The sequence below is a fragment of the Anolis carolinensis genome, chromosome 6, assembly GCF_035594765.1.
Source record: "Anolis carolinensis isolate JA03-04 chromosome 6, rAnoCar3.1.pri, whole genome shotgun sequence".
NCBI classification, from domain to species: domain Eukaryota; kingdom Metazoa; phylum Chordata; class Lepidosauria; order Squamata; family Dactyloidae; genus Anolis; species Anolis carolinensis.
In genome coordinates, this window is record NC_085846.1 from 54,155,964 (window position 1) to 54,179,962 (window position 23,999).

At 37.3% G+C, this 23,999-nt stretch overlaps 1 protein-coding gene across 4 annotated transcripts in view; it reads left to right on the plus strand.

Annotated features, from left to right (window-relative positions):
* gli3 (GLI family zinc finger 3) overlaps positions 1–23,999 on the plus strand; it is a 297,548-nt gene that overhangs the window by 211,035 nt on the left and 62,514 nt on the right. For all 4 annotated transcript variants that reach the window (XM_008112874.3, XM_008112872.3, XM_008112873.3 and 1 more), the window contains 2 exons: positions 1,572–1,773; positions 23,339–23,555. In XM_008112874.3, coding sequence (XP_008111081.2) covers positions 1,572–1,773; positions 23,339–23,555 — 419 coding nt within the window. The remainder of the gene's footprint in view (positions 1–1,571; positions 1,774–23,338; positions 23,556–23,999) is intronic.

Here is a 23,999-nt window from a genome sequence, read left to right on the forward strand (position 1 = left end):
CTTTTAAATGCTGACTAGTCATCACGGTATCCGGACTAAGATTGGAACAACATGGGTGCGTGCTTGTTATGCAGATGTAGAAGAAGGGAGAAGTGAACCACATGCCAGACACCAAAGATAACTGACACTCTTGTTGGCAGTCTTATCTGTGGGGCTATGGCTGAAGAGACTCCCAAAATGAAGCACAGATGGGAACTTACCTAGAAATAGATCATGTCATGATAGAAGCAATAAAGCAAGTATCCAAATACCAAATTTAAGACTTTGAGTGAATACACACCAAGGGGAAATCAGTAGATCAGCATTTTATTGGTGCCTGTCCTATTTATTCCCTCACCTTCTCCATATCATGAATCCAAGTACCTTTAGAGACTGGGCTGGGTGGATTTTTAGAGCTGTGTTTATTTTCTTGGTATAAGAAGGGTTATTTATTTATTTCGTGTCAAAAGCATTGCATAACAAATACATTTTAGAATTATGAAAAAAAAGAAAATCACAAACAACTAAATAGTTTTAGACCAAAAGCGGGCAACAGCAACCGCATTGTCCATAGGATTGGATGAATGGATAAGAAGGGTACTATTACTGAAAAGTGAAAAAATAACGCATTGATCATGATGCTAACTATCTTGGATCACTTGACTCAAAAGGGTGATAGCAAAAATAAATAGGTCACTTTAAACACATCGGTGTTAAGCACAGTCTATGGAATTAAGTAGGAAGGTTAGATATATTCCAAAATTATCCTCAGTTTTAAAATGCTTAATCTTGGCTGGATTTTGATTCTGTTCATAACATTTTAAACTGAAAATAAAAGTCTGAATTGTTGCTGAAAACTTCCAATCCTCCATTTTAACAAGCTATTATACTTTTATTTCCACAAACTAAACACAACTACCTACCACCACTTAAGAAATGTATAATAAACCTTTACTGAGTCAGTATTGAATAGTATTTTAATTTTACATTAAATCAACATTAAATCTGCTTCATAGGATTGTTAGAAAGTTTTCAAACAACTCTTAAGATAAATGGTGATAAATACTTTCAGAAGAATCTTCTTTTTTCTTTCTTATTTATCTTCGTCTCGTTGTCCTAACAGAATTACGAACAAAGGGGAAAAATAGAATCTTCATATCAATTTTACATGTTAGAAGCCCTTGTTGACTCTTTTCATTAATGCGGTAGGCTCTGAGTTTGCTGGTAGCTCAGATTTGAACCACTCCATCTCTTTGCTTCTAGTGAATTAATGATGTGAATGTCTAAGCAGCCATCAGATTCATAAATCACCAGAAATGAGAGGGATAACACATAAAAGTCTTTCCCTTTTGTTTAGCAATTTATCATTTTGCTTGCACATTAATAAACAGGGCTCCCCTGAGGTAAGCAATGGAAAGATAAATTTTTCTTCCTAATTTTTCTCAATCGTAGCCAGTAGATCATAAGTGGAAAGAGTGAGCTTGTCAACAGTATGTCGTATTGTTGTGGCAGCTCTTTATATCCATTGTGAGCAGTAATAAATAAAGAGGGTCAGGTACTAGAGTAGATAATTGTTTTTGTTTACATAACAGGCGCCAGGTTTCCGAGTCCCAGGCTGCCAACGAGACCAAGTCGAAAGAGAACATTGTCCCTATCGCCTCTGTCTGATCACAGCTTCGACCTTCAGACCATGATCCGGACATCTCCAAATTCCTTAGTCACAATTCTTAACAATTCCCGTAGCAGTTCTTCAGCAAGTGGCTCCTATGGCCATTTATCTGCAAGTGCAATAAGGTAAGCATTGGGAAAATGCAGGAGACTTTCAGTGTATAAAAAATATTGGAAGATTGTACATCACTACATATACCACAGCACACAAGCTTTAGTCCAAAGAACATCATTTGTAATCAGGAAATCGAATTACGTTTTCTTTCTAAAAGATGTAGCAATGCTTAAATGCCAATTTCTGAGACTTGCTTAGTATAGCCCAACATTTCTGCCTAAATAAAAGACCCAGAACAAGTAGATTTATTGAACTGAGATTTCATTTCCACAGTTTTAAAAAAACATGCTGGTTTATGTAGTGGTGTTATATGCATGTTTATTTAACAGAATATAAAATCAGACTAAACACCTCTCTGCACCAACTTTCCATTTCTCTTGAGGGCAATCACATTCCTCTGGGAAGCCTATGGAATACCAGCTTTAGGAACTTGATTTGGAAAAACCCACAATAATCTACTATTGTACTACCTTTTTATTTCCCCCTCCGCAATGGAATATTTGGAGCTTTAGTTTTAATTGGTTAATTACAGTGTGCTAACTTTCTGTGCTAAAATAATAAACTACAGTTGCATATTGCCATGTGAGAACTTATAAAATCTATTACTTAATTTTGTTAGAAATCCACCCTGACCTTTTATTTACTTTTTTATCAATCATTTTCAGTAACATATGTCTGACAAAGAATTTTTTCCTTAAGATGTACCCTCTCAAATTGATGAAAGTTTCTGATCCTATTATTTATAGTACATAACATAGAGTACTGATAAAAATTCCTTTTGGTGTTACAGGAGTTGGCCATTTCCATTATGACTTGGTGCACAAGTCACACAGATAATATGTGTTTGTAGCACATTTAGCAGAGGGAAAAATACTTTTCATGCTGTCTGGGAGAATCTGCCTTCCAAATCAATAATCTTTCTGAAATCTGCAGCTGCTTAAGAATAGGAAGGCCATTCAGATATCTTCTTTTCCTTTCTAGCCCAACAAAGCTACTAGTACCTTATTGCTGGTTCTCTGGAACAGTTCTACAACTAGTTCTACATTTGAGGGGAAGGAGATTGGTTGATTTTTAAAAAATAAGGTTATCAATATGAATTTACATGAGGTGCAAAATGTTATAAAAGACTAGGCAGCTCATCTGAATATGAGTGAGGAGCAGGATTTTTGAACCAGTGTTCTGTCCATTAATTTATGAACCTGGGAGGAAGCCAAACAAACTTTATTGTTAAGTAAACCACTGTGAGATGTCTTTAGAGCCATGTTTTCCTTTTCTGGTGGTGGCCGGAGCGGGGGTAGGAGGTAGGATTATTCCTTCAAAAAACTTTAAACATTGGGAATACCATGTTCTGTAAATTGAAGTATACTCTGAGGATTCTTTCAAAGTTTGAAAAAAGGATTATTCCCTTTTTCCTGATATCTGACCCCCTCTGTTCCACATTTGCACAGACTACACCGAAACTCAAAATTAACAAGGTCTTCTTAATTACAAACAGGTTTTTACAATATCTGATTACTTTCACTTTGTTGCTTGGCTTAGATTAAACTAAACAATGTTGGAGGGAGATTACGCAGCTGGAGGCCAAGAGGTTGAGGCAAGTTCAAACAGCAGGAGGAAGAAGTAGAACAGCCAAGGCTGAAAGGGTTGGATACAGGCACAGTAGAATCAGCTTGGTCACCTCAGTCAATTTCCCTACCATAGCCATCTGTTTTATAAGAAGAAAATTGGCTACAGTTGATTTATGATAGTGAAAGTTACTTATTCTCTTTAAACAGAGACATTGATTTTTTCTTTTGGAACACTATTACTCTTATTCTTATTATTGTGTTTATTTATATCCCACTTTTTCTTTCCACAAAGGAAACTCAAAGCTGCTTACCTTAAAAGCCTTTCAATACAATTTAAAATCCAAAAATATATTAACATTAAATTAGCATTTAAATATCTGTGATATTAATTAACAGTTAAATCCTTAATATTGATTAAAACAGTCTTTAAAACCTTCTTTTTTAAAAGCCTGTCTGCATAAAAAAGTTTTAGCCTGCTACTGGAAGGACGATAGGGAGGGGGCCACTGAGCAGCCACTGAGAAGGCCCGTTCTCTCAATCCACCAACCGAGCTTGCGATAGAGGTGGGACTGAGAGAAAGTCCTCTCCTGAATATCTCCAGACCCAGCCAGGCTTGTACAAGGAGATGTGGTCAGCCCAATAAACTGGACCAGAGCTATATAGAGCCATAAGGAATAACTAGCACTATCATGCAGGATTTAAGCTGAGCTTGAAATCCTGTGAAGAAATTCATTATTTCTATGTCCTGCTGAGGTTGTCAAGTCAAGGGACTTCCAAGTTAATGGTTTGAAGAGGAAGGTGTTGCCAATGTGTAACTGAGTGTAGGGCCCTTTTGCTCACTGTAAAGGTAAATAAACGAGAGGGAAAGTACTATCCTCTTCTACATTGAATTTGAGCATACAATAAGGTAAAGGTAAAGGTTTCCCCTGTCATTAAGTCCAGTCATGTCCGACTCTGGGGGTTGGTGCTCATCTCCATTTCTAAGCCGAAGAGCCGGCGTTGTCCGTAGACACCTCCAAGGTCATGTGGCCGGCATGACTGCATGGAATGCCGTTACCTTCCCGCCGGAGCGGTGCTTATTGATCTACTCAAATTTGCATGTTTTCGAACTGCTAGGTTGGCAGAAGCTGGAGCTAACAGCGGGTGCTCACTCCGCTCCTCGGATTTGAACCTGGGACCTTTCGGTCTGCAATTTCAGCAGCTCAGCACTTTAACACACTGAGTCATCAGAGGCTAGCTAGCAAAGTAGGATTTGGAGTGATCTAAAAAACAAAAAATTGTCTCTGACCCCCACCCCCCCCAAAATAAATAAATAAATAAATAAATAAATAATTTCTATTGATAAATGCTGGGGAGGAAGGGGCTTATAAGTGAGTGGCATGCATTTCTCCCTTTCTCCCTTAAATGTTTAATCTGTAATTCTGTACTATATGTGATTACAGATATGTGTGGACACACATATAGAGAAGGACAAAACATGTGTTATGAGTCCAGGAATATGACAACTAATGACCTTTTTGTGGTTCTTATTTTTTCATTTTTTGAATTAAAATGTTACGTTTTGTACTGCTGTTGCTGTTCTTTTAAGTGATCTGTGTACATAGTCCTAGACAGCAGAGGAAGTTGTGCAAAGGTTGAGTTGTATGAGTTCAGAAAGTTGTGCAAATCCTAGAACAGGAATGCTTTTTATTCTTGGGAATGAAAGAGCTCTGCAATTTTTGTATGTTTTGTTTTACTTTTCAGCAAAATATTTCTTCTCATCAAACATGCAAAATTCGTCAGAAAAAAAATCAAAACATGTATTTCCATGTTTGCATGGAAACTAATCTTGAAATAATGAATTAAAAACAGATAAAATGAATGCAAGGGCTGAGTCATTGTAGTCATTTAAAAAGTTAAAGAGCACAAAAAAGAACCAGATGTCTCTTGGCGTCAGACCCCCTTGTTTCTGCAAAGCTTTAAATAATGCCTTAACAACATTTTTTATTTGAAGTTTTCAGATTCCATTTATATTCTAAACCTAAAAGTAAGTACATAAGTACATAAAAAAGTAAGAAAAGAAAAAGAGAGAAAAAGAAGAGAGAAAAGGAAACAAAAAAACAAGAAAAAATAGAAAATTGGTGAGGACAGGAAGAGAAAGAAGAAAACACTAGTATGAAAGGGTATAACAAAAGTAGTATATATTAAAAAGATTGGTAGTCTTCCGGTCCATTCCACTGGGGGTTTCTCTTCTCGTCTTCCTTCTTTTTATCTTGATTTCACCTAGACCCTCACCTTGCCATATTCACTGTTATGTTTATCTTTTCCTTAGTTGTTAGTCACTTTCTAACACGTCAGTAATCTAGTCTGTCTATTCTATACTAATCTGTTTTACCTGGGGGTAGTCTTTTAATAATGACCAGTCCGTCTTGTGTCTATTAGTCTGATATTTGAGTAGGAAAGATAACAAGTCCATCTCCATATAATCCTTTAACTTAATGATCCAGGCATCTATAGATTGAATTTTTTTGGTACACCATCTTTGGGCTACAAGTGTACGTGCTGCCATCGTTAAGTCCATTAAATTTAGCAAGTAATATTCTGGCTTTAAGTCATATTTCTTCTTCAGTATTTTTTTGTGAGTGTTCATTATTTTTTTCCAATATCCCCTCACTTTTTTGCAGTCCCACCATGAGTGGAAGAAAGTCCCAATATGTTCTCCGCACTTCCAGCATTTGTCGTTTTGGTTCTTATAGTACTTGGCCAATTGCTGTGGTGTTAAATACCAGCGAAATAATATCTTGTACCAGTTTTCAGCTATATTCATTGATCTGGAATATTTTAATTTAACCCTCCAAATTTTTTCCCAATCCTCTAACTGGATAGAGTGACCAATGTCTATCGCCCATTTAATCATGTTTTCTTTCATTAACTCTGTTTCAGTATCCCATTTGAGAAATATCTGCTACAGAATCCTTATCACTTTTTTCTCCCTTACCATTATTTTATCCTATATTGTTTCTTGTGAGTTAAAGTCATTTTTAATCTTCCATATAGCTGTCCTTTATTTGCATATAGTGGAACCATGTTAGCTTTCCATCTATTTTCCTGAGTTCTTCAAGGGGTTTTTGTTTCCAATTATTGTTCTGCTTACTCAATAAATTTTTATAAGTATGTCATCTGTCACTTGGAATCTCTCTTTTGTGGTGTGCCTAAGCTGGTGATAGCCAGAGAGGCATTTTATGATAAAAATTTTCCCTTGTATTTCTCCCATACCTTAAGGAGTGTGGCCCTAACAAAATGATTTGAAAAGTTCTTTTCTACTTTAGCTTTGTTGTACCATAGGTACGCATGCCATCCCCACCTTAGGTCCGCGCCCTCAAGGCTTAGGATTTTCTTTTTCGATAACGTGGCCCACTCTTTCACCCATAACAGTGTGCATGCCTTGAAGTAGATCCGGAGGTTTGGGAGGGACAGTCCTCCACTTTCTTTCGAATCCATTAGTGTTTGAAGTTTAATCCTGGCTTTCTTCCCATCCCAAATAAAATTTGTAATGTCTTTTTCCTGTACCTTAAAGCAATAATTTGTTCTTAGTAGTGGGATCATTTGAAATAAAAATAACATCTTGGGTAAAACACTCATTTTTATGATTGATATCTTACCTAGCAGTGATAGGTTCAAAAACTTCCACTTCTCTATTTTTTTATTTCTTTCCAGGTAATTTCAGAATTATTTTTAAGAAGTTGTGAATTGTGCGCTGTAATTTGGATTCCTAAACATTTGGTCCTCTTAACAACTTCAAAATTCAATAATTCTTGTCCTTTTTCTATTCTAGTTTGTGTTATATTCTTTATTATTATTTTAGTTTTGGACTTGTTGAGTTTAAAACCTGCCAAAACCCCGAAAGTTTCCATCTTACAGACCCATTTTTGTATTATTTCTACCAGATTTTCATTTATACAGACAATATTCTCTGCAAAGGGCTTAACCTTACACTCTTCATTTCCTATTTTTGTGCCTTTTAAGTCCTCATCCTTTCTGAGCTCTTCCAACAGTATTTCTATTACCAAAATAAACAGTAATGGGGACAAAGGGCATCCCTGCTCGTGCCTTTCAATAGTTGTATGTTCTCTGTCTCTAGACCGTTTATTAAACTACTTGCTCTCTGTTTAGAATATAGCGTCCTAATTGCATTCAAAAAGTAAAAACCCATGTCCATATCCCTTATTATCTGGAACATAAATTCCCAACTAGTGTTGTTGAATGCCTTTTTCTGCATCCAAAAATAACAGCACTAGCTCTTTCTGTGGTTTATTTTCGTAAAATTCGACTATATCTAACACTATTCTTATGTTGTCCCTCATGTATCTATTGGGTAAGAACCCCGTTTGATCTTCTTTTATTCTGTCCTTTAAAAGGGTCTTTAGTCTGCTCGCCATAATATTCATGAAGATCTTATAATCGTTATTTAAGGAGAAGTCAAAGGGAGAGAAAAGGAGCCCAAGCGGCAACAGGAGGAAAAGGAGGCGATTTATCAACACACAATTGGTTGATAAAGACTTTAAAAAGTGTATAATTACTAAAATAATGTATAAATATTAAAATAAATATAGTGTCCCTACTTTGCAGATTTTCACTTATTGTGGGTGGTCCTGGAATCGAACCCCAGCAATAAGTGAGGGAACACTGTAATTCCCTTTGATCGTCTGTTTTTTTTTTCTTCAAATTTCTGTCCTTCTGTGTATCTTATTATATCCTCTTTTTTGACTTGGTCTCTTCAGTATAACTTTTTATAGAATTCTTTAAATTGTCTGGCAATATCTATATCTCTTACATAGTGTTTGTCGTCCTTTGTTATTTGTTGCCTCCTTTTCTCTATTTTCTTCCCAAACAATTTACCTGGTTTATTGGCATTGACAAAGTGGTTTAATCTTGGGTATTTTAAATTTTTCGCCATTTGCTCTGTTTGGGTGGCATTAATTTGCTTTCTAATTATTTCAATTTCTAATTTCACTTTTTTATTCTTCGGGTTTCTTTTTAGGAGTTTTTCTTTTTCTTTTCATTTGTTCTGGAGCTTTGTTTGGTACTCATATCAAATTCTATTTTGGATCATACCTTGCTGAATAAAATATCCCCTCATTACCGCCTAGCTGGCATCCCAAATTGTTTCCAATTTTATTTCTTTATCATTATTTATCTCAAAACATTCTTTCAGTAGTTTCTTATTTTTTTCTATTTCTGTTTTTAATAGATTCTTGTTTAATCTCCATCTCCTCATCCTCTGACCTTTTATTATTTCCACTTTTAGCGGACAATGGTCCAAGCTAGTTCTTGGCAAGATTTGTACTTTATTCATTTTTACTGATATTGAATTTGAGCCCCAGATCATGTCAATCCAGGAACATGGCTGGTGGCGGTCCGAGTAGAAGGTGTAATCTCTTAGTTCTATTCCTGATTCTCCAGATGTCTTATAGGGAGAGATCCTCTTTTAATTGCAAAAAATTATTTGGAAGTTTTCCTCCTCTCGGGTTGCCTCCTCTAGATTTATTCTAAGTTTTGTCTAGCTCACACTCCACCACCCCGTTAAAATCTCCTAAGATTATTACATTTTCATATTCCTGCTCCAGAATTTTCTTCTTTAGTTGTCTTATGAATGTGGATTTGGCTCCTGTCGGGGCATAAATATTACAGATTCACGTTTCTTGATAATTAATTCTTATTTTTATGCCTACCATCTTCCCTTCCTGGTCTTTGAATGCCAGTTTTGCCTGCAAATTTCCTTTGACATATAAAACCACCCCTCTTTTTTTCTCCATCGCCCAGGAAAATTATTCTTTGCCTGTTTTTGTACCAAGTGTGTTACCTGTTTTTGAGTAACACGCATTTCTTGTAAGGCAATTATATCATACTTTCCCCTCTTTAATTGGATAAAAATAACCTTCCTTTTATTCAGTGCATTTAAGCTGTTCACCTTATTTGAGTATATTTGTGCCATGGTTTCTTATGAAAAGGTGGATGTGCTATTCCAGTGAACTAAAATATTCTAATGTGACTAATATTGAGCATCCTAAACATTTTTTTGAATCCAGCACTTTGTTTAAATAGGATTCTTGATCCAAGTACCATATATACACATGTATACAATGACAGCAAGTTTGGGGCCAAAATTATAAATTTTGAACTGATCCATGAATAAAGTCAAAGGTCATTCCACAGAGTGGGAAAAGCTCCCTGGCCTCCACTGCCATTTTCCCACTCAGGCATTCAGAAAGGCCAGAAGTGGTGCTGTGGCAGGCAGTATAGAGTTATTGGTACTTCCTTTTTAGTTCTCTCAAGGAAAATTAAGCTCTCACCTGTGTCACTCTACTCAAATACAAAGATGGTTCATGGTTTTTTTTTTTAAATAACAGTTAAGGTACAATATTGACATTGACCCTTGGATAAGTCAACCCAGCTTTGGGGTTGATTTTTTGACTGAAATTTTGAAACATATAAAGGAGTATATTGGGTATTTACTGTATTTGACTGCACAATAGTCACACTTTTGATTAAAAAAAATGGGATGTGGCTATTATGCGAGGGGGTTAAGCTTTTTTTTTGTTCCGAAACAGCAACTTTTTAATAAAACAATCTGAGAGAATATTAGAGCAGTGTCTAGAAAATAAATTTATATAGTTAAATATTGTAATCTTCCATGTTGGAAGACTCTGCACCATTGTCATTATCTGATGCACTGTCCTCAGCACTGCTCACGGCAGATATTTCTTCCTCCCCAACACTCTCCCACAGTGCATCATCTTCTGATCCATCCAGTGCATTAGAAGTGTCAGTTTTTAAAGCTTTTTGCAACATTGTTCTCCATGATAAGATCCCAACTCTTCATTACCCATGTGAACATCATTTCTAAAGATGGGCACTTCACATTACCAGTGGATGTCAATTGATGATCACCGCTCATCATCTACTCATTATACAAATGACACAAGTAGTCTTTAAAGGGCTTGTTCATTGATACACCCAGTGGTTGCAAGGCAGAGGTTAAGCCAGCAAGAAACACTATCTCTTGTGTCTTATTGTCACGGAGAAGTTGCTTATCTTCATTCATAGTGTGACTTTGGAAACTGTCCAAAACTAGTATTGCTGGATGTTTCCATAAGGCACCTGGTCTTCTGTTCCACATAATTTAACCCAATCCACCATGAGTTCTAAGTCCATTCAACCATTTTCCTGCATCCGTACATGGATTCCATAGGAAAATTGTACTCTCTTGGGCATTATAAGGTGGTAACTTTCTTCCATCATCTGTTATGGCCAGAATTATGGTGCATTACAATCATGACCACTGGTTCTCATGGTGACAATGGCTGATCCTTTCGATGCAATAATACTGTTGTGAGCATATAAAAAAAACACAACAGTTTGATCAGCATTCCCAATTTGAGAAAGAAGATATGGCATTTCCTTGTGTATACACAAGAGAAATCGATGAAAACTTTCCATCTTGGTGTAATCAGGTGGCAGATTTTGGTATAGTGTGGTTTTCCTTTGCACAGACAAGTTGTGTCATTTCATGAACCTTATAACTCAACCACGACTTGCCTTAAACAGAGTTGGGGGAATGTTGTGTTTGCAGGTTTTATCTGTAATATCTCACAGGCTACACTGCAGCTACTGTTGCACATCTCCATCACATATGCAAACATTTTCTTGTTAATTTGTGGAAAGTTGGCTGTTTTCTGACCTCTAAATACACACTTTCTACCAGTCACTCACCTCATCCACAGAAAACTGCCTTCCTACAGTTCTGTTTCCATGCTCTCAGCAAAAGCAATGACTTGAACCCTGCTGAATACCTTTTGTATTTGCCTATATTCATGGTTAGCAGTTCTGATGAGAACACAGTGTGGAGGAAGGCAGCCTCCATGATGTAAACACTCCCCAGCATTCCCTTTTTGGATTTATTTTAAAAATGTAGGTTGTAAATCAGGGATGTCCAATCTTTTGCCTTATGGTTGATTCATGAGTACAGAATCTGCAGATATGGAGGACCAACTGTAATCAGGAAACTTTGCCAACCTGGTGGTGGTTGATAATAGTTCAGTATGTGATAGCTGTAGGATTTGATAGGAGAATCTTTCCTGCTAATCTTACTGACCTCAGAGATCTGCTGTCTCAGTGATATTTATGGGAGATGTGATTAGAAATTCCAAAAGAAATTTCCAAAGGCTGATATGTAAACACACAGAGTTCATAGTTGTCGAAGGCTTTCATGGCCGGGATCACAGGGTTGTTGTATGTCTTTCGGGCTGTGTGGCCATGTTCCAGAAGTATTCTCTCCTGACGTTTTGCCCACATCTACGGCAGGCATCCTCAGAGGTGTGAGGCATGGATAAACTAGGCAAGGAAAGGGCACTTTATGAACCAGCCTGGACACAGTATATTATTTGAGAACACAGAAATGCTGGACCACTCCAACAACTATCATGTCAGACTACACAGAGAAGCCATAGAAATCCACAAGCATGTGGACAACTTCAACAGAAAGGAGGAAACCATGAAAATGAACAAAATCTGGCTACCAATATTAAAAAAAACTCTAAAATCAAAACAGTAGATGGGAACCAACACTCTGAGGGCAGAGGAGCCCCAAGGAGGGCTAATGACTGAACAAAGGATGCCCCCCAGGCAAGAGACAAACCTTTTCAATGCTAGTTAGGCTGATTAACTGAAACATTAATGCTGGCTTCCTACTGACAAAGGACTCTTGCCACACCCTGGACTCTCCACAGATATATTTTTTTTTCCTTTCCTTGCCTAGTTTATCCATGCCTCACACCTCCGAGGATGCCTGCCATAGATGTGGGCGAAACATCAGGAGAGAATACTTCTGGAACATGGCCACACAGCCCGAAAGACATACAACAACCCAGAGTTCATAGTTGTTTATGTAATATAACTTGCTTCAAACTTGTTTGTTGAAAGAAAGCAGATTGAACAAACCTGAGTTTGTTAATGTTTGTCAAACAAAGGCGAATGAAAATGAAACACTTTGTGCAGGAAAGCAGGTACATTCAACTAGATTTTTTTTCTGGGCTGATGCTGTATATGTCATTTGAAAGTTTATCAGACCAGAATCCAGCAGGAAATGCTAGTGAAACCTACACCACACTCATCCATCAAGTTGAACAAGGAGCGGGGTGAACATCACGATCAGATCAATATCCATCCATGCCAGTTCCATAGCAAGACCTCCTTTGCTAAACTATAGCTCCTTCTGCTCAGTAGCCTGAATTGAAACAAGAAAGATTGCTTTCCCACTGCTACTTTTGGAAAGCCAAACAGTTTTCTGCTTTAGAGTTGTGTCTGATAATGTCTCTGTGCCGCATGGAAAACCTCTATTGCAACTGATGTGTCAGTGTGTTTGAGTGTGTTTGTGTGTCACTTTGAGCAAGGAGAGTGAGAGGCCCTACCTTGGATATGCCTTTTGCAGTTTTCTTAATTCATATCAAATAATGGTGGCCTGCTGCCTTATTAGTTTGGTGTTAAAATATATGGACTTTCTGATGTCTGTGGGAGTGTGGGGAGTCAGCCAGATTTCTTCAGCTTAATTTTAAAGGGCTTTCTCATTTTGTGTTTGGCATCTTTAAAGTCTCCTAAAAACAGGCTTGTATATGGATCTCATGACAAATGCTCACATAAAAGAATATATCTTAATGTTTCACAACAGATGTTTTATAAGAGTGACTAGGAACTACACAATTTGATGAGGATAACAGCAACATAGTAGCCAAAATGTTTGGGTTTGATTATGTCTGCGTTGCTATTTCTTGACGATACTTCTATAAAATATCATGCTCTCATGTAATCGCAGTGTAATCCACTGATCTGTTTTATTCCAGTTTGAAAATTTTAGAAAATGGGCTTTAAAGGCAGAAACAGTTGCTGCATAGAGGCACAAAGTTCAGGGCAAAAGGAACTGGCTTATTTCTGCTGTAGTTTTGTTACAATACTGTAAAGGAATCTAATGATGTTTTTAAAAATACTCCTGCGTCTTGAACACAAATACATTAATGTTTTTTTTAATTGTTTTTTAAAATCATGACTATTATCTTCCTTCCTGCCAAGTTTTAGAAACACAGCTTAAAATCTGAATCAAAAATAAATAAATAAATGACTATTATATGTTTTATCTTTAGATTATTTTATGTGTAGTGAAATATCTTGGCTGCCATCCAACACAGAGAGTCAAGTGTGGTTAAAGCATTTGTGTGTGTGTGCACACCTCCAAGTTGCCTTTTGCCTTAGGGTGACCCCATTAATTTCATGGGGTTTTCTTAATCAAGGAATATCAGAGGTGATTTTTGTCAGTTGGCAGTCATATCTAGCACATTCATATTGTGGAGAAGCTGCATGTTCCTTATCTACCAGACATACGACATAATTGCAAGGTAGAGCTTCAATTTAGATAGTCAGTTGTGCAGATGTCCCATTCTTGCAATTCTTAGTATTACTAAATCTAGAACTAATCCCATGTTTTGTTTTACTTATACACACAACAGGTGACCAATCATATACTTAAAATATTAAAACATGAATGTAACAAGTAAAGATTTGAAAATGTATATGAATCATACAATCCAGAAAGCTGAGCCAAGACAGTAAACTGGTTTCTAGTCTCTGCTGCATCGGAGTACAAATGGAAATTAACATGATAAAGTGTCTTTTTACAAAGATGATTCTTCCACTTAGGTTAGAAACTCTTCTTCTTGAAACGCTTTGTTTGAGTAAATTCTTTATATGAATGGAGATTAAATTATGCTAGCCCCTTAAGTTCTATACCCTAGTAAGAAGTTATAGTACCAACAATTCATATTTGATTTATTGGTACATATTTCATAGTTTTCCTTTTTGAAGGTACCATTTTGTTCATCTAAATTGTTGCTAGACCTGGGAGATTTGAGTATTGATTATGAAAATTTAGTAGAGGTTCACATAAAAGATAAAAGAATAAATATCTTTTGCATATAAAATTATATTAGGAACATTATTTAATGCAGGGGTCCTCAAACTTTTTAAACATCAGCCCAGTTTACAGTCTCTGACTGTTGGGGGGCAGACTATAGTTCAAAAGAAACATAAATGAATTCCTATGTACACCTATGTGCACTGCAAAAAACATGAAAGAACAATACAATATTTAAAATGAAGAATAATTTTAACAAACAAAAGTGTTTCAATGAGAACTGTGGGCCTGCTTTTGGCTGATGAGATAAGAAAAGTTAATTAGGATTGTTTTGGTGTTGTGTGTCTTCAAGTCATTTCAGTCCTAGGGTGACCCTATGTCTAAAGTTTAAGGCGAGTTGCGAGTAAATTACCTTTGAGAGCTGCATCTGGCCTGTGGGCCTTCGTTTGGGAACCCCTTATTTAAAGGAAATGTTGCCAATTTCAATTTGTCTCCCTTAACATTTCTCTACCCATCATATTATAGTGGTCCTGAAAATTTCTGTCACAAGATTTATAGTAGGATGAAGCCAAGCAACAAAATAAACTATTTAGTATGCTTCCGAATACAATCCTCGTGAACACTGTTTTTCTTTGGAGTCTTTTAAATAAACCAGATGCATATTTTAATTAGTACTTTATTTCAGGCCACAAACAAAGGTCAATTTTAATATAACAACAACAACAACAACAACAACAACAATTTATTGATTAGCCAGTTAGCCATAGCAAGAACAGACAGTACAAACACAACATACATCTAGTTCACTTAAAATAAAATACAGATACACAGGTATTTGTCTTCTTGGTGCCAATGTAGCTTAACTATAGATCTATGCATCAACTATCCTCATCTCCCATACACTGCACCCCAATCTTATCTATGTACTCCGATCTCCTTTTAGCAGCTTTAAACAAATACTGGGCCACTTTTGTTGTCAGAGTGGGGTTATAGCCGGCCAACAAAAATGAAATTTTGGCAGCAGTATCCCAGCTTGTTTTATTACAAATAAAAGGCCATAAGTATTGTTTCCTGTCTTTTTCATATAAGTTACAATTATGCAATATGTGGTTCAAGTTTTCAACTTCAGGGGCGCCACAGATACATAATCTTTCTTTGTATGTGATGTGGTTGAATCTGCCATATCTCTCCATGGACTCCATTTGTTCGAATCTTGCCCTGGTGAAAGTGATTCTTAGGTGTCTTGGCATATCTGCTTTTTGGTACAGCGCCTGCTGGAAATTACATTTAAAGCATCCTAACCACTTCAGAGATCCTGTGTTTGACAGGGTGGCTATGTCTTTCTGGGCTTCAATATCTAGGATCGTTTGAGTCAAAGGATTATTAGACATCAAAACCATGTCATCCACATATAGAAGAGTATTTATGTGTCTGTTACCAATTTTAGATTTTTTAATATGAAGATGTCTTTCTCTTTTTTACTATTATTATGCTGAATTCAATGTAGATTATTCCTCATATTATAATCAACCTATACTTTTGTCCAGTGGGCAATTCAGTGGTTGTGTTAAATTTTGGAGGCTCTCCCTTCTCATTTGTTTTTATGAATTTTACATAGGAAGACTCCCACCCCATCATAATCCTCGGAGTGATTTCCAAAAGCCATTCACTTCCCCAAAGAGTCTGCATTCTCTCTATTCTCTACCAGTTCTTCTCATCTTTTTTGCTTCCTTCCCACCTTTTCTGAATCATAAAGCAGAGCCCAGCCCTCCTGATGACAGCATCTTGTATAAAAATGACCCTTAATCCCAGCCAGGTCACTTCTCCTGTAAAATGGTCTTCAGAAGCTGTTGGCGAGAATTTCTCACAGGCAGGAACCTACAGTAGTTAAATGTCCTTTTGGCTCTTACAGTTGCTGTTTAAGTGATATTTCTACTTAGATCCTCTTTCACTAATTGATGTTTGCTCTGTCTAAACCCAGTCTTTGTTTCAACCTGGAGTGTATTTAACCTGGAGTCTGGAGGATCTATATTGTCTGCTTAAGGGGAATTTCCAAGTACCACAGCCTTTCTGGCAGGAAACTGAGCATATGTGAGGAAATACAGAGTCAAGGGCTACGGGTCTCTTCCCTACTGTTTCTTTTTGCTTCCACTGCTGCTTATGATGTTGGTCCTTTCATTGGTTTCCCTTCACTCTAGGAAACTAATTATTTCTCTTTGTCTTCTGAAGAGCAAGCTCTTTGCTGGAGTACAAGTTGACAGGCTCAATATCAAGTGGAGGTATATTGTTATAGCAGGACATGAGACCTTGATTATTATAACTTGACGGAACTATGGATGAAGAGAACCTTATAGGACAAAATAGTCACCATGGTGTTTTGCAGTCACATAGGAATAGGAAATAAATTCTGCTTTTGAGTATGCAAATGAAAGGCTCCTTATAAAATGAGGAAGAGAAAAAAAGAAAAAAAACTAACTATGAAAGCCAGTGCTTATTATGTCATTCATTTTATATCTTTCATTTTTATATGTTAATAATCCTCCAATAATTTGTCCTTATGGGTTCTTTTGCCTATAGATGTATATAAATGTGTATTACTTTAGCAGTAAGCCAACAATAACAACACCATCATCACACGATCTTGTACATGTTTACTTGGAAATAGGTCCTACTCTTAATTCAAGGATGTGAAATTTTGATCCATGACTTGTACCCTAAGTAAGAATGGGGGACGCATGCTTACCATGGCTGTCTTCCTGTATTGATTACAGAGGGGTGCACAATGAATAGAGAACCTCTGGTTTCCCATCTCTTCACCCCAATCCAGATAGCAATTGCTTTTTCATCAGTGCTCCAGCAGTGGGTTGTACAAAATTTGGAGAGTGGGATTTGTCATGATGTGAGAATCAGGGCACATATGGGGGGACAGGGATGTGAATCTCTTCCTTAGTTTCTAGCCATAGTTCAGCATATGATTTATCATAGTTCGTATACCACTTTATCTTTAAAAACATTCCAGTCGTTGGAATGTTATGTTTCTTGGTTATAGCGTATAGAGACCATGTCAATTCCATTTTGCCTCCACTTGGAAAGCTTCAGCAGGATTTCAGCTCATCTTTCTCTGTTTCTCGACTTGTGAAAGACTTTAGAACTGTAAAAATACACCTCTACCCTGTAATTATGCGTGCAGCTCCTCTCTCTCCAGTCAACAATCATGGAAGACCTTTGGACAAGAGAGTTATAGAAGGATGACTGTCAGAAATGAGTGGCAGAGAAAAGAGAGAGTTTGACTTTCACTGATTAGTTCTTCCTTCATGCCTTAGCCCTTCCTCTACTCCAAACATAAGGTCTGTAAGCTAAATCCGACCCGGCATGTAATTTTATGTGGTCTGCAAGCCCTTTGATGCCACAACTACATAGGTACATTTTTTTTTTACAGTTTTACAATTACAAACGGCCTTTTGAAGGCAACTATAAGGCTGGTGTGGCCCTTGGTGAAAATTGATTTGGCACTGCTGCTTTACTGTGTAAATAAACGTAGCAGACTGGACCTGTATGATTCAGTGAATATAGCCTTAGGCAGAGAGTCCTTCAGTCAATGATCCACACACTTAAAACACCTTTCAGCCACGGGCAGTCACTTATTTGGGAATAGGCTATGTATCCTTCAGTTATCCAAATGCTTTTTGCAGGACTTGCAGAAAAAGTACTATTGATATAAGCTTGTACCATGAAGATTCCACTTTAGCATTCCCATGGGAGTTTTTTTTTCCAGTGTCTCCACATTGAGAATCTCTTAGACTTCAATGTCCTAGTTCCTAAATGAGCACTCATTAGAACAGGTCATTTTCCCTGTCCCCATTACACCTGACAACTGTCCAGAGTCAGCAAGATCAGAACTAGAAGTGCTTTTTCTTTTACTGAAACCATGTGACCCTGCATCTTCTAGAGACAGTGACAGCAACAAATAACAGCCTCTTAGATGCCTCCCTTGGTTCTAACAAGATGAAACATTAATTATAAAAACTAGTGAGACCTTTGATTGTGTCACATTCATTATTTAAATACACAGAATTGTGCATTTAATTTGTTCCTGAGATATGTTTTATTATGCTTTGGATATGAAGAACTGTATGACCATCCATTTTTACTCTATACCAAGTTAAGTCACTTTCACAAAACTTAAAGAGAAATTGCACCAAACGAAGGTCTGCTATGTATGTTCTAAGAATGCATTGAAAACCTATCTAAACTAAAACTGAGGAAAATACTGGAGGAAAAGGAAAACTGTCCAATAGGCGTATTTATTGCAATAACAAACTTTAGATACGGAAAAACAAATGGGTGACATGTTTTACAGTACTTTTATTGATAATGTTGCTGTGTTATGTTCCTCTGTGTGAAGCAATTTCTTTAATCTTGGCTCATGGTCCACTCTTTCATATGTCTCTAGATCTTATTACAAGACAGAGAAAATCAATTGGTTAAATGTGTTTTGAACACCATGCTTGTCATATCACTCATTTGTTTGCAGAGATGGAAAGCCCAGACCATCCAGAATGTCACCTAAAGAATTTCTATCAGTGCTATGTGGTTGCAGAAACTGATGGATTAACCTTTATCCCCACTGAAATTAGTGATCAATGAGCACCAATGTAGAAATATTCCAGTGGGAAAGAGCATGCTCCCCCATCCAGTTAAACAACAATAAATGTCTATTAAAGCCTATTATGCATGCTAATACCTGTCATCACTTCATTACTCTATTGTATTTTCCAGAGTATTCTCCAGTCTAAAGAATGATGCCATGACAAAATGACACACAGAAGCCATTTATTTCTGATATATAGGGTAGAAATGAATTATTTGCAATCAAAGGTCTTACAGAAGGTTGTGAGTTCTTTCCTAATAACTTAATTTCAAATTTAGTGTGCACTGAATACAATCCTTAATTTACTTTTAAAAATATGTATGTGGATTGTCTCTGAAAGTATCAAAATGCATTGTAATGTCAATGGTGGGTTTAATGCAAATTTGAAGTCTGCCATTGTATGGTTATTGCTACAGTTAAGTGCATTAGGTGAAAATATTAATATGAAATGGGTGAAAGAATCCCTGTCCTTTTAAAAGAATAATTATAGCTCTTGACTGTACATTTTTGTCAGTTTTACTATAGTCCATAAAGAGATGCAGGAATGGCAATGCGATTTAAGTTTCCATTATTCTTGGGGTGATCTCCTTATTACAATAGTTCGCCTATTAAAGAGTGCAAGAGATAATTTTTCTAGTCTTTCGAGGGAATCCCTTTTCAGTTTGTACTGTATCATTTTAATAACAGGAGCCAGAAAGGTTTCCCAAACAGTAATTGTTCACACCAAGAATTAGAGAGATACTGGTAATAATATTCAGTTATTGCAGCCCCCTTAGTCCTTGCTTGTGTTCCCTGCAAGCGACCATGAATGATTACTGCAGGAATCAGCTAAGGTAGCCTCTGTGGATGATTGATAGGACATTAATCAAAAGATGCATATCAGCTTCAGAATTTGTTCACAAGCTTTCTTCTAATAGCTGATTTCATGTTCACTGAGCTCTATGCCAGTTTGTTCAATTTATTCTACAGTGTATGAGCCATTCATCATGGAACACAATGATTTCACACACACACACACACACACACTTACTTTCCTGCTCAGGAACAAGATTATGAAGTGGGTATAACTACTGTCTTTGCTTTATTCAAAAGTATACAAACTAACATGCCTATTACATATTTTTAATCATTTTCAACTCCATATGCACATAAAAACTCATTAAAAGAAGTTTACTCATCTTTAGTGGTGAAATAGATTCTGGTGAAGTCAGAAGGTTGTTGGGCTATTTAAAAAAAGGAATCTTTACATTTTTATCACGCTTTTCTTATTTTTCGAGATGACATAAAAGGCACAGTTCTCCTGTTTTATCTTTATAACAACACCAAAAAGGGAATTTAAGAATCCACTTATAAATAAGCCATAACAAACATTTCTGCTTTTTTTAAAAAACATTCACAATGTGCTTCAAGGAAATTCTTTATCAAGGAAAATTACATACTTCTCAATAAAACTTCTTAGAGAAACCTTTCCTCTGCAGCTGACCTTTTTTCCTAAGTGAACTGAGGATAAGTGTGTGTCTGAAGCAATTTGGGCAGATATCTCATTGAGTTCATGCCTTCATAACAACCCCATGAAGTTAGCACGGCTGGGAGATAGCAACTGGCTCAAGAGCAACCAGTGGGTTTAATGAAAATTTGTAGTTCACATCTAACATTCTAATAACTATGCACACTATTATTTGACAGTGCTGTCAATTTAATTTGAAAGTATGAAACCACATTAGAGACTATTGTTGGTCAAACGAGGATATGGCCATATACGAATGGAGTCTTTCACTGCCTTCAATTTCATTGGTAGAATATGTCCTGGAACTTTTAGAGAGTACTTATTATGCACATCTTTTTTAAAAATACAAAACCTCCTTCAAAGTATGAAAAATTAAACTTTATAATAATATATTTGTATTTTAACTATTATATCTATCTAAAATAGCTATGCTGTTATGAAATGGGAGTTTTCACTCTCTCAGTATCATCTAGATTTGAAATATCTGGTGTTTTTGGTTTCATTTATTCCCATGTCCGTAGTTGTCCTCTAGATAACATTGCTGCCATTTTCCCTCCCAGGCATTCAAAAAGGCCTAGTGTAATTCTAAATATTTATTGCTTCTGTGGTTTTACTAAGGAGCCCCTGGTGGTGCAGCGGATTAAACCGCTGAGCTGCTGAACCTGCTGACTGGAAGGGTAATGGTTCGAATCCAGGTAGCGGAGTGTGCTCCTGCTGTTAGCCCCAGCTTCTGCCAACTTAGCAGTTCAAAAACATGCAAATGTGAGTAGATCAATAGGTACTGCTTCAGAGGGAAGGTAAATCATTCCATGCAGTCATGCTGGCCACATGACCTTGGAGGTGTCTACGGACAAGCTCTTTGGCTTAGAAATGGAAATGAGTACAACCTCCAGGGTCGGACACGTCTAGACTTAATGCCTGAGGAAAACCTTTACCTTTACCTTTACTTGTGTCTTTGCTGCTGTTTTTCTCTAGGGATTGACTAAGCTCCTTCCCTTCTGGGCTGCACTCATGCAAGTAGAACACCATTGGTTCTCTCATGCAAGTACAATACCACTCCCTCCCACTTTGCCCAGACCATCTCATACCACATCCCTTGCTGCCACTGCAGCTACTACTGCTATTTCTCGGTGGTCAGCATGCTCCTGTTCCAGCTTGGGTGGCATGCTTCTCTCCTCTGTCTCCCAAGCAGCCTGCAGAGTGGTACACGAGTGATGCCTCCAGCGCTTCTCTTGTCTGCCCTGGCTATACTGCCACCCAGGAGACAGAAGAGAGGAATATGTTGCTGCTGCCAGAGCAGAGCCAGAACAGGAGTGCAAACACAGGTTCTTGTCAGCTGGGGGAAGGGGGAAATGGAGGCAAGTGAAACAGGATGTGATTTGGGCAAAGGGAGGAAGACAACCAACCTTCTATCCCCTCCTCATGCTAAGCAACTGAAAAGGGAGGAATTTTAGTTTCAGGACAACCTAATGGAAACATCAAGCCCCCCTTCTCTATCCGCTGTGGCAGGGAAGTACCAAAGAGCTTCCCTGCTGTACCACTATCATTTTTCTGCTCAAGCATTCCAAAAGGCAAGGAGGAGCACAATGGTGAAGATAGCTACTTGTTTAAGTTGAACTAAAGACATTTGTAAAAAAAAATGTTAATTTATACATGAGTATTAATAAATGGCACAATAGGAAATCAGCACTGGAATGATTTCCCCAACTTAACATTCTATCTCCTAACTTGTTATTCTGACTTGTTATTCTTCTAACACAATGTTCTCAACCTGAAGTCCCCAGATGTTTTTGGCTTACAACTCCCAGAAATCCCAGCCAGTTTACCAGCTGTTAGGATTTCTGGGAGTTGAAGGCCAAAAACATCTGGGGACCCCAGGTTGAGAACCACTGTAAATGGTATTATCTTTTTTGAAGCTGTAGAAGTTAGAAATAGTAGAAGTTTGAAGTTGTAGAAGTTAGAAATAGTTCAAAGGTCTCTAGCTTCAATGAAGATGTCATTGCTTGTTGAAGTACCATTTCCATAGTGTCTGAATCAAGAAATTTTGGTTTAAGTGTTGCTTTCAAGTGAAGGTATCAAACTAAAATATAACTGATTGATTACAGATCTTTATATCTCACCTTGGCTATTGTGTAATTTCAGACACATCAGTTTTTCTCAACCATTTAAAATCTGTCCCCAGTGTCTGGCCTATCTCATGAAGCAGTTTTGTAATAAATATTATTAAACATCATAAAGCAAGTTGTTGGAAGTCATTGGTTCACTAACACGATGGTTTCTTGGTTGTATTTTTCCCCAGGATTGTATATCAATGGTGAGGAAAATCAGGCAAAGTCGAAGTGGAATAAGTGCTGGCAGAATGAATGCTGATAGCTCTGATCTGCATTCTGTGGGGTTGGGTGGGCCATTGGATCCTAAATGTTCAGGAAAGGCTGTCTTTGACAATCTCAGTGCACTTATGCTCAAAATATCCTCCCTTCCTCCCTTCCTGCAAATACAGGCACAGGTGAAATTGGCTGTTTGTAGCTGGCAGTCTTCCTCCTCAAATAGTGATGACTCTGTCTACTTTTCCCCCACTACTGGCATGGTGCCCTTTTTCCTCTTGGCACTATGTTGCTATTGCTTGCAGTGTATATTGTAATGCAGTGCACAATAGGGGCGTTTTGAACAACTATTTTTCCTGTTTTTCATTTGTTTCTTTCTTTTTTAGTGACATTTATTTCCCATATACTGTACCTCCACTCCCACCCCACAAAATCATGGTATCTGTTCTTCTCATGCTGCTAAAACATGATTTCAATTTCTTTATTTTAAAGATGTGGATAACACATGTATTTTTGCCTAATTATTAATTGGTTTTCCTCCCCCCCCCCCCCCCCACTTCTTTCCCATTCAACTCATAATGCAGCCCAGCTCTGAGTTTTACATATCCTCCCACACCAGTATCCCTCCAACAGATGCACCAACAAATCATCAGTCGCCAGCAAAGCTTGGGCTCAGCCTTTGGACACAGTCCTCCACTCATCCATCCTGCTCCAACCTTTCCTACCCAGAGGCCTATCCCTGGGATTCCTAGTATCTTGAATCCTGTCCAAGTGAGTTCAGGTCCATCGGAGTCTACACAGGTAAGGGAACATAGGCTGTACGCTGTGCTATTCATTTTTTAAAAAGCCAACTACTTTGTCAGGTTAGCAATTAATCACTCCAGCCACTCAACAGATTGGTTAACAAGTAGCTTGGGGCTGCAGTATATGCAATCTTTTATTATAAATTACTTAAGAGTATATCATGGCTTCAGACTGACAAAGTGTTTTCAATCCTCTATAAATATTTCAGATTTGGATCTTACTGTTTGAGCAAAGAGTATAGGAAGCCATAATATGCTAAAATAAAGGAAGTCAATTTATATCTCACTGAAGTGACAAAATTTCCAGTGATTGTAGACTTGAAATTGTACTCAGAGACTGAAATTGTACCCAGAAATTGTCTTACATAGGTTCACCTTGCATTTTATGATTTCTCTAATGAAGACGAAAAGTTAGAAAGCCTTTTTTAGTCTTAGAAAGATG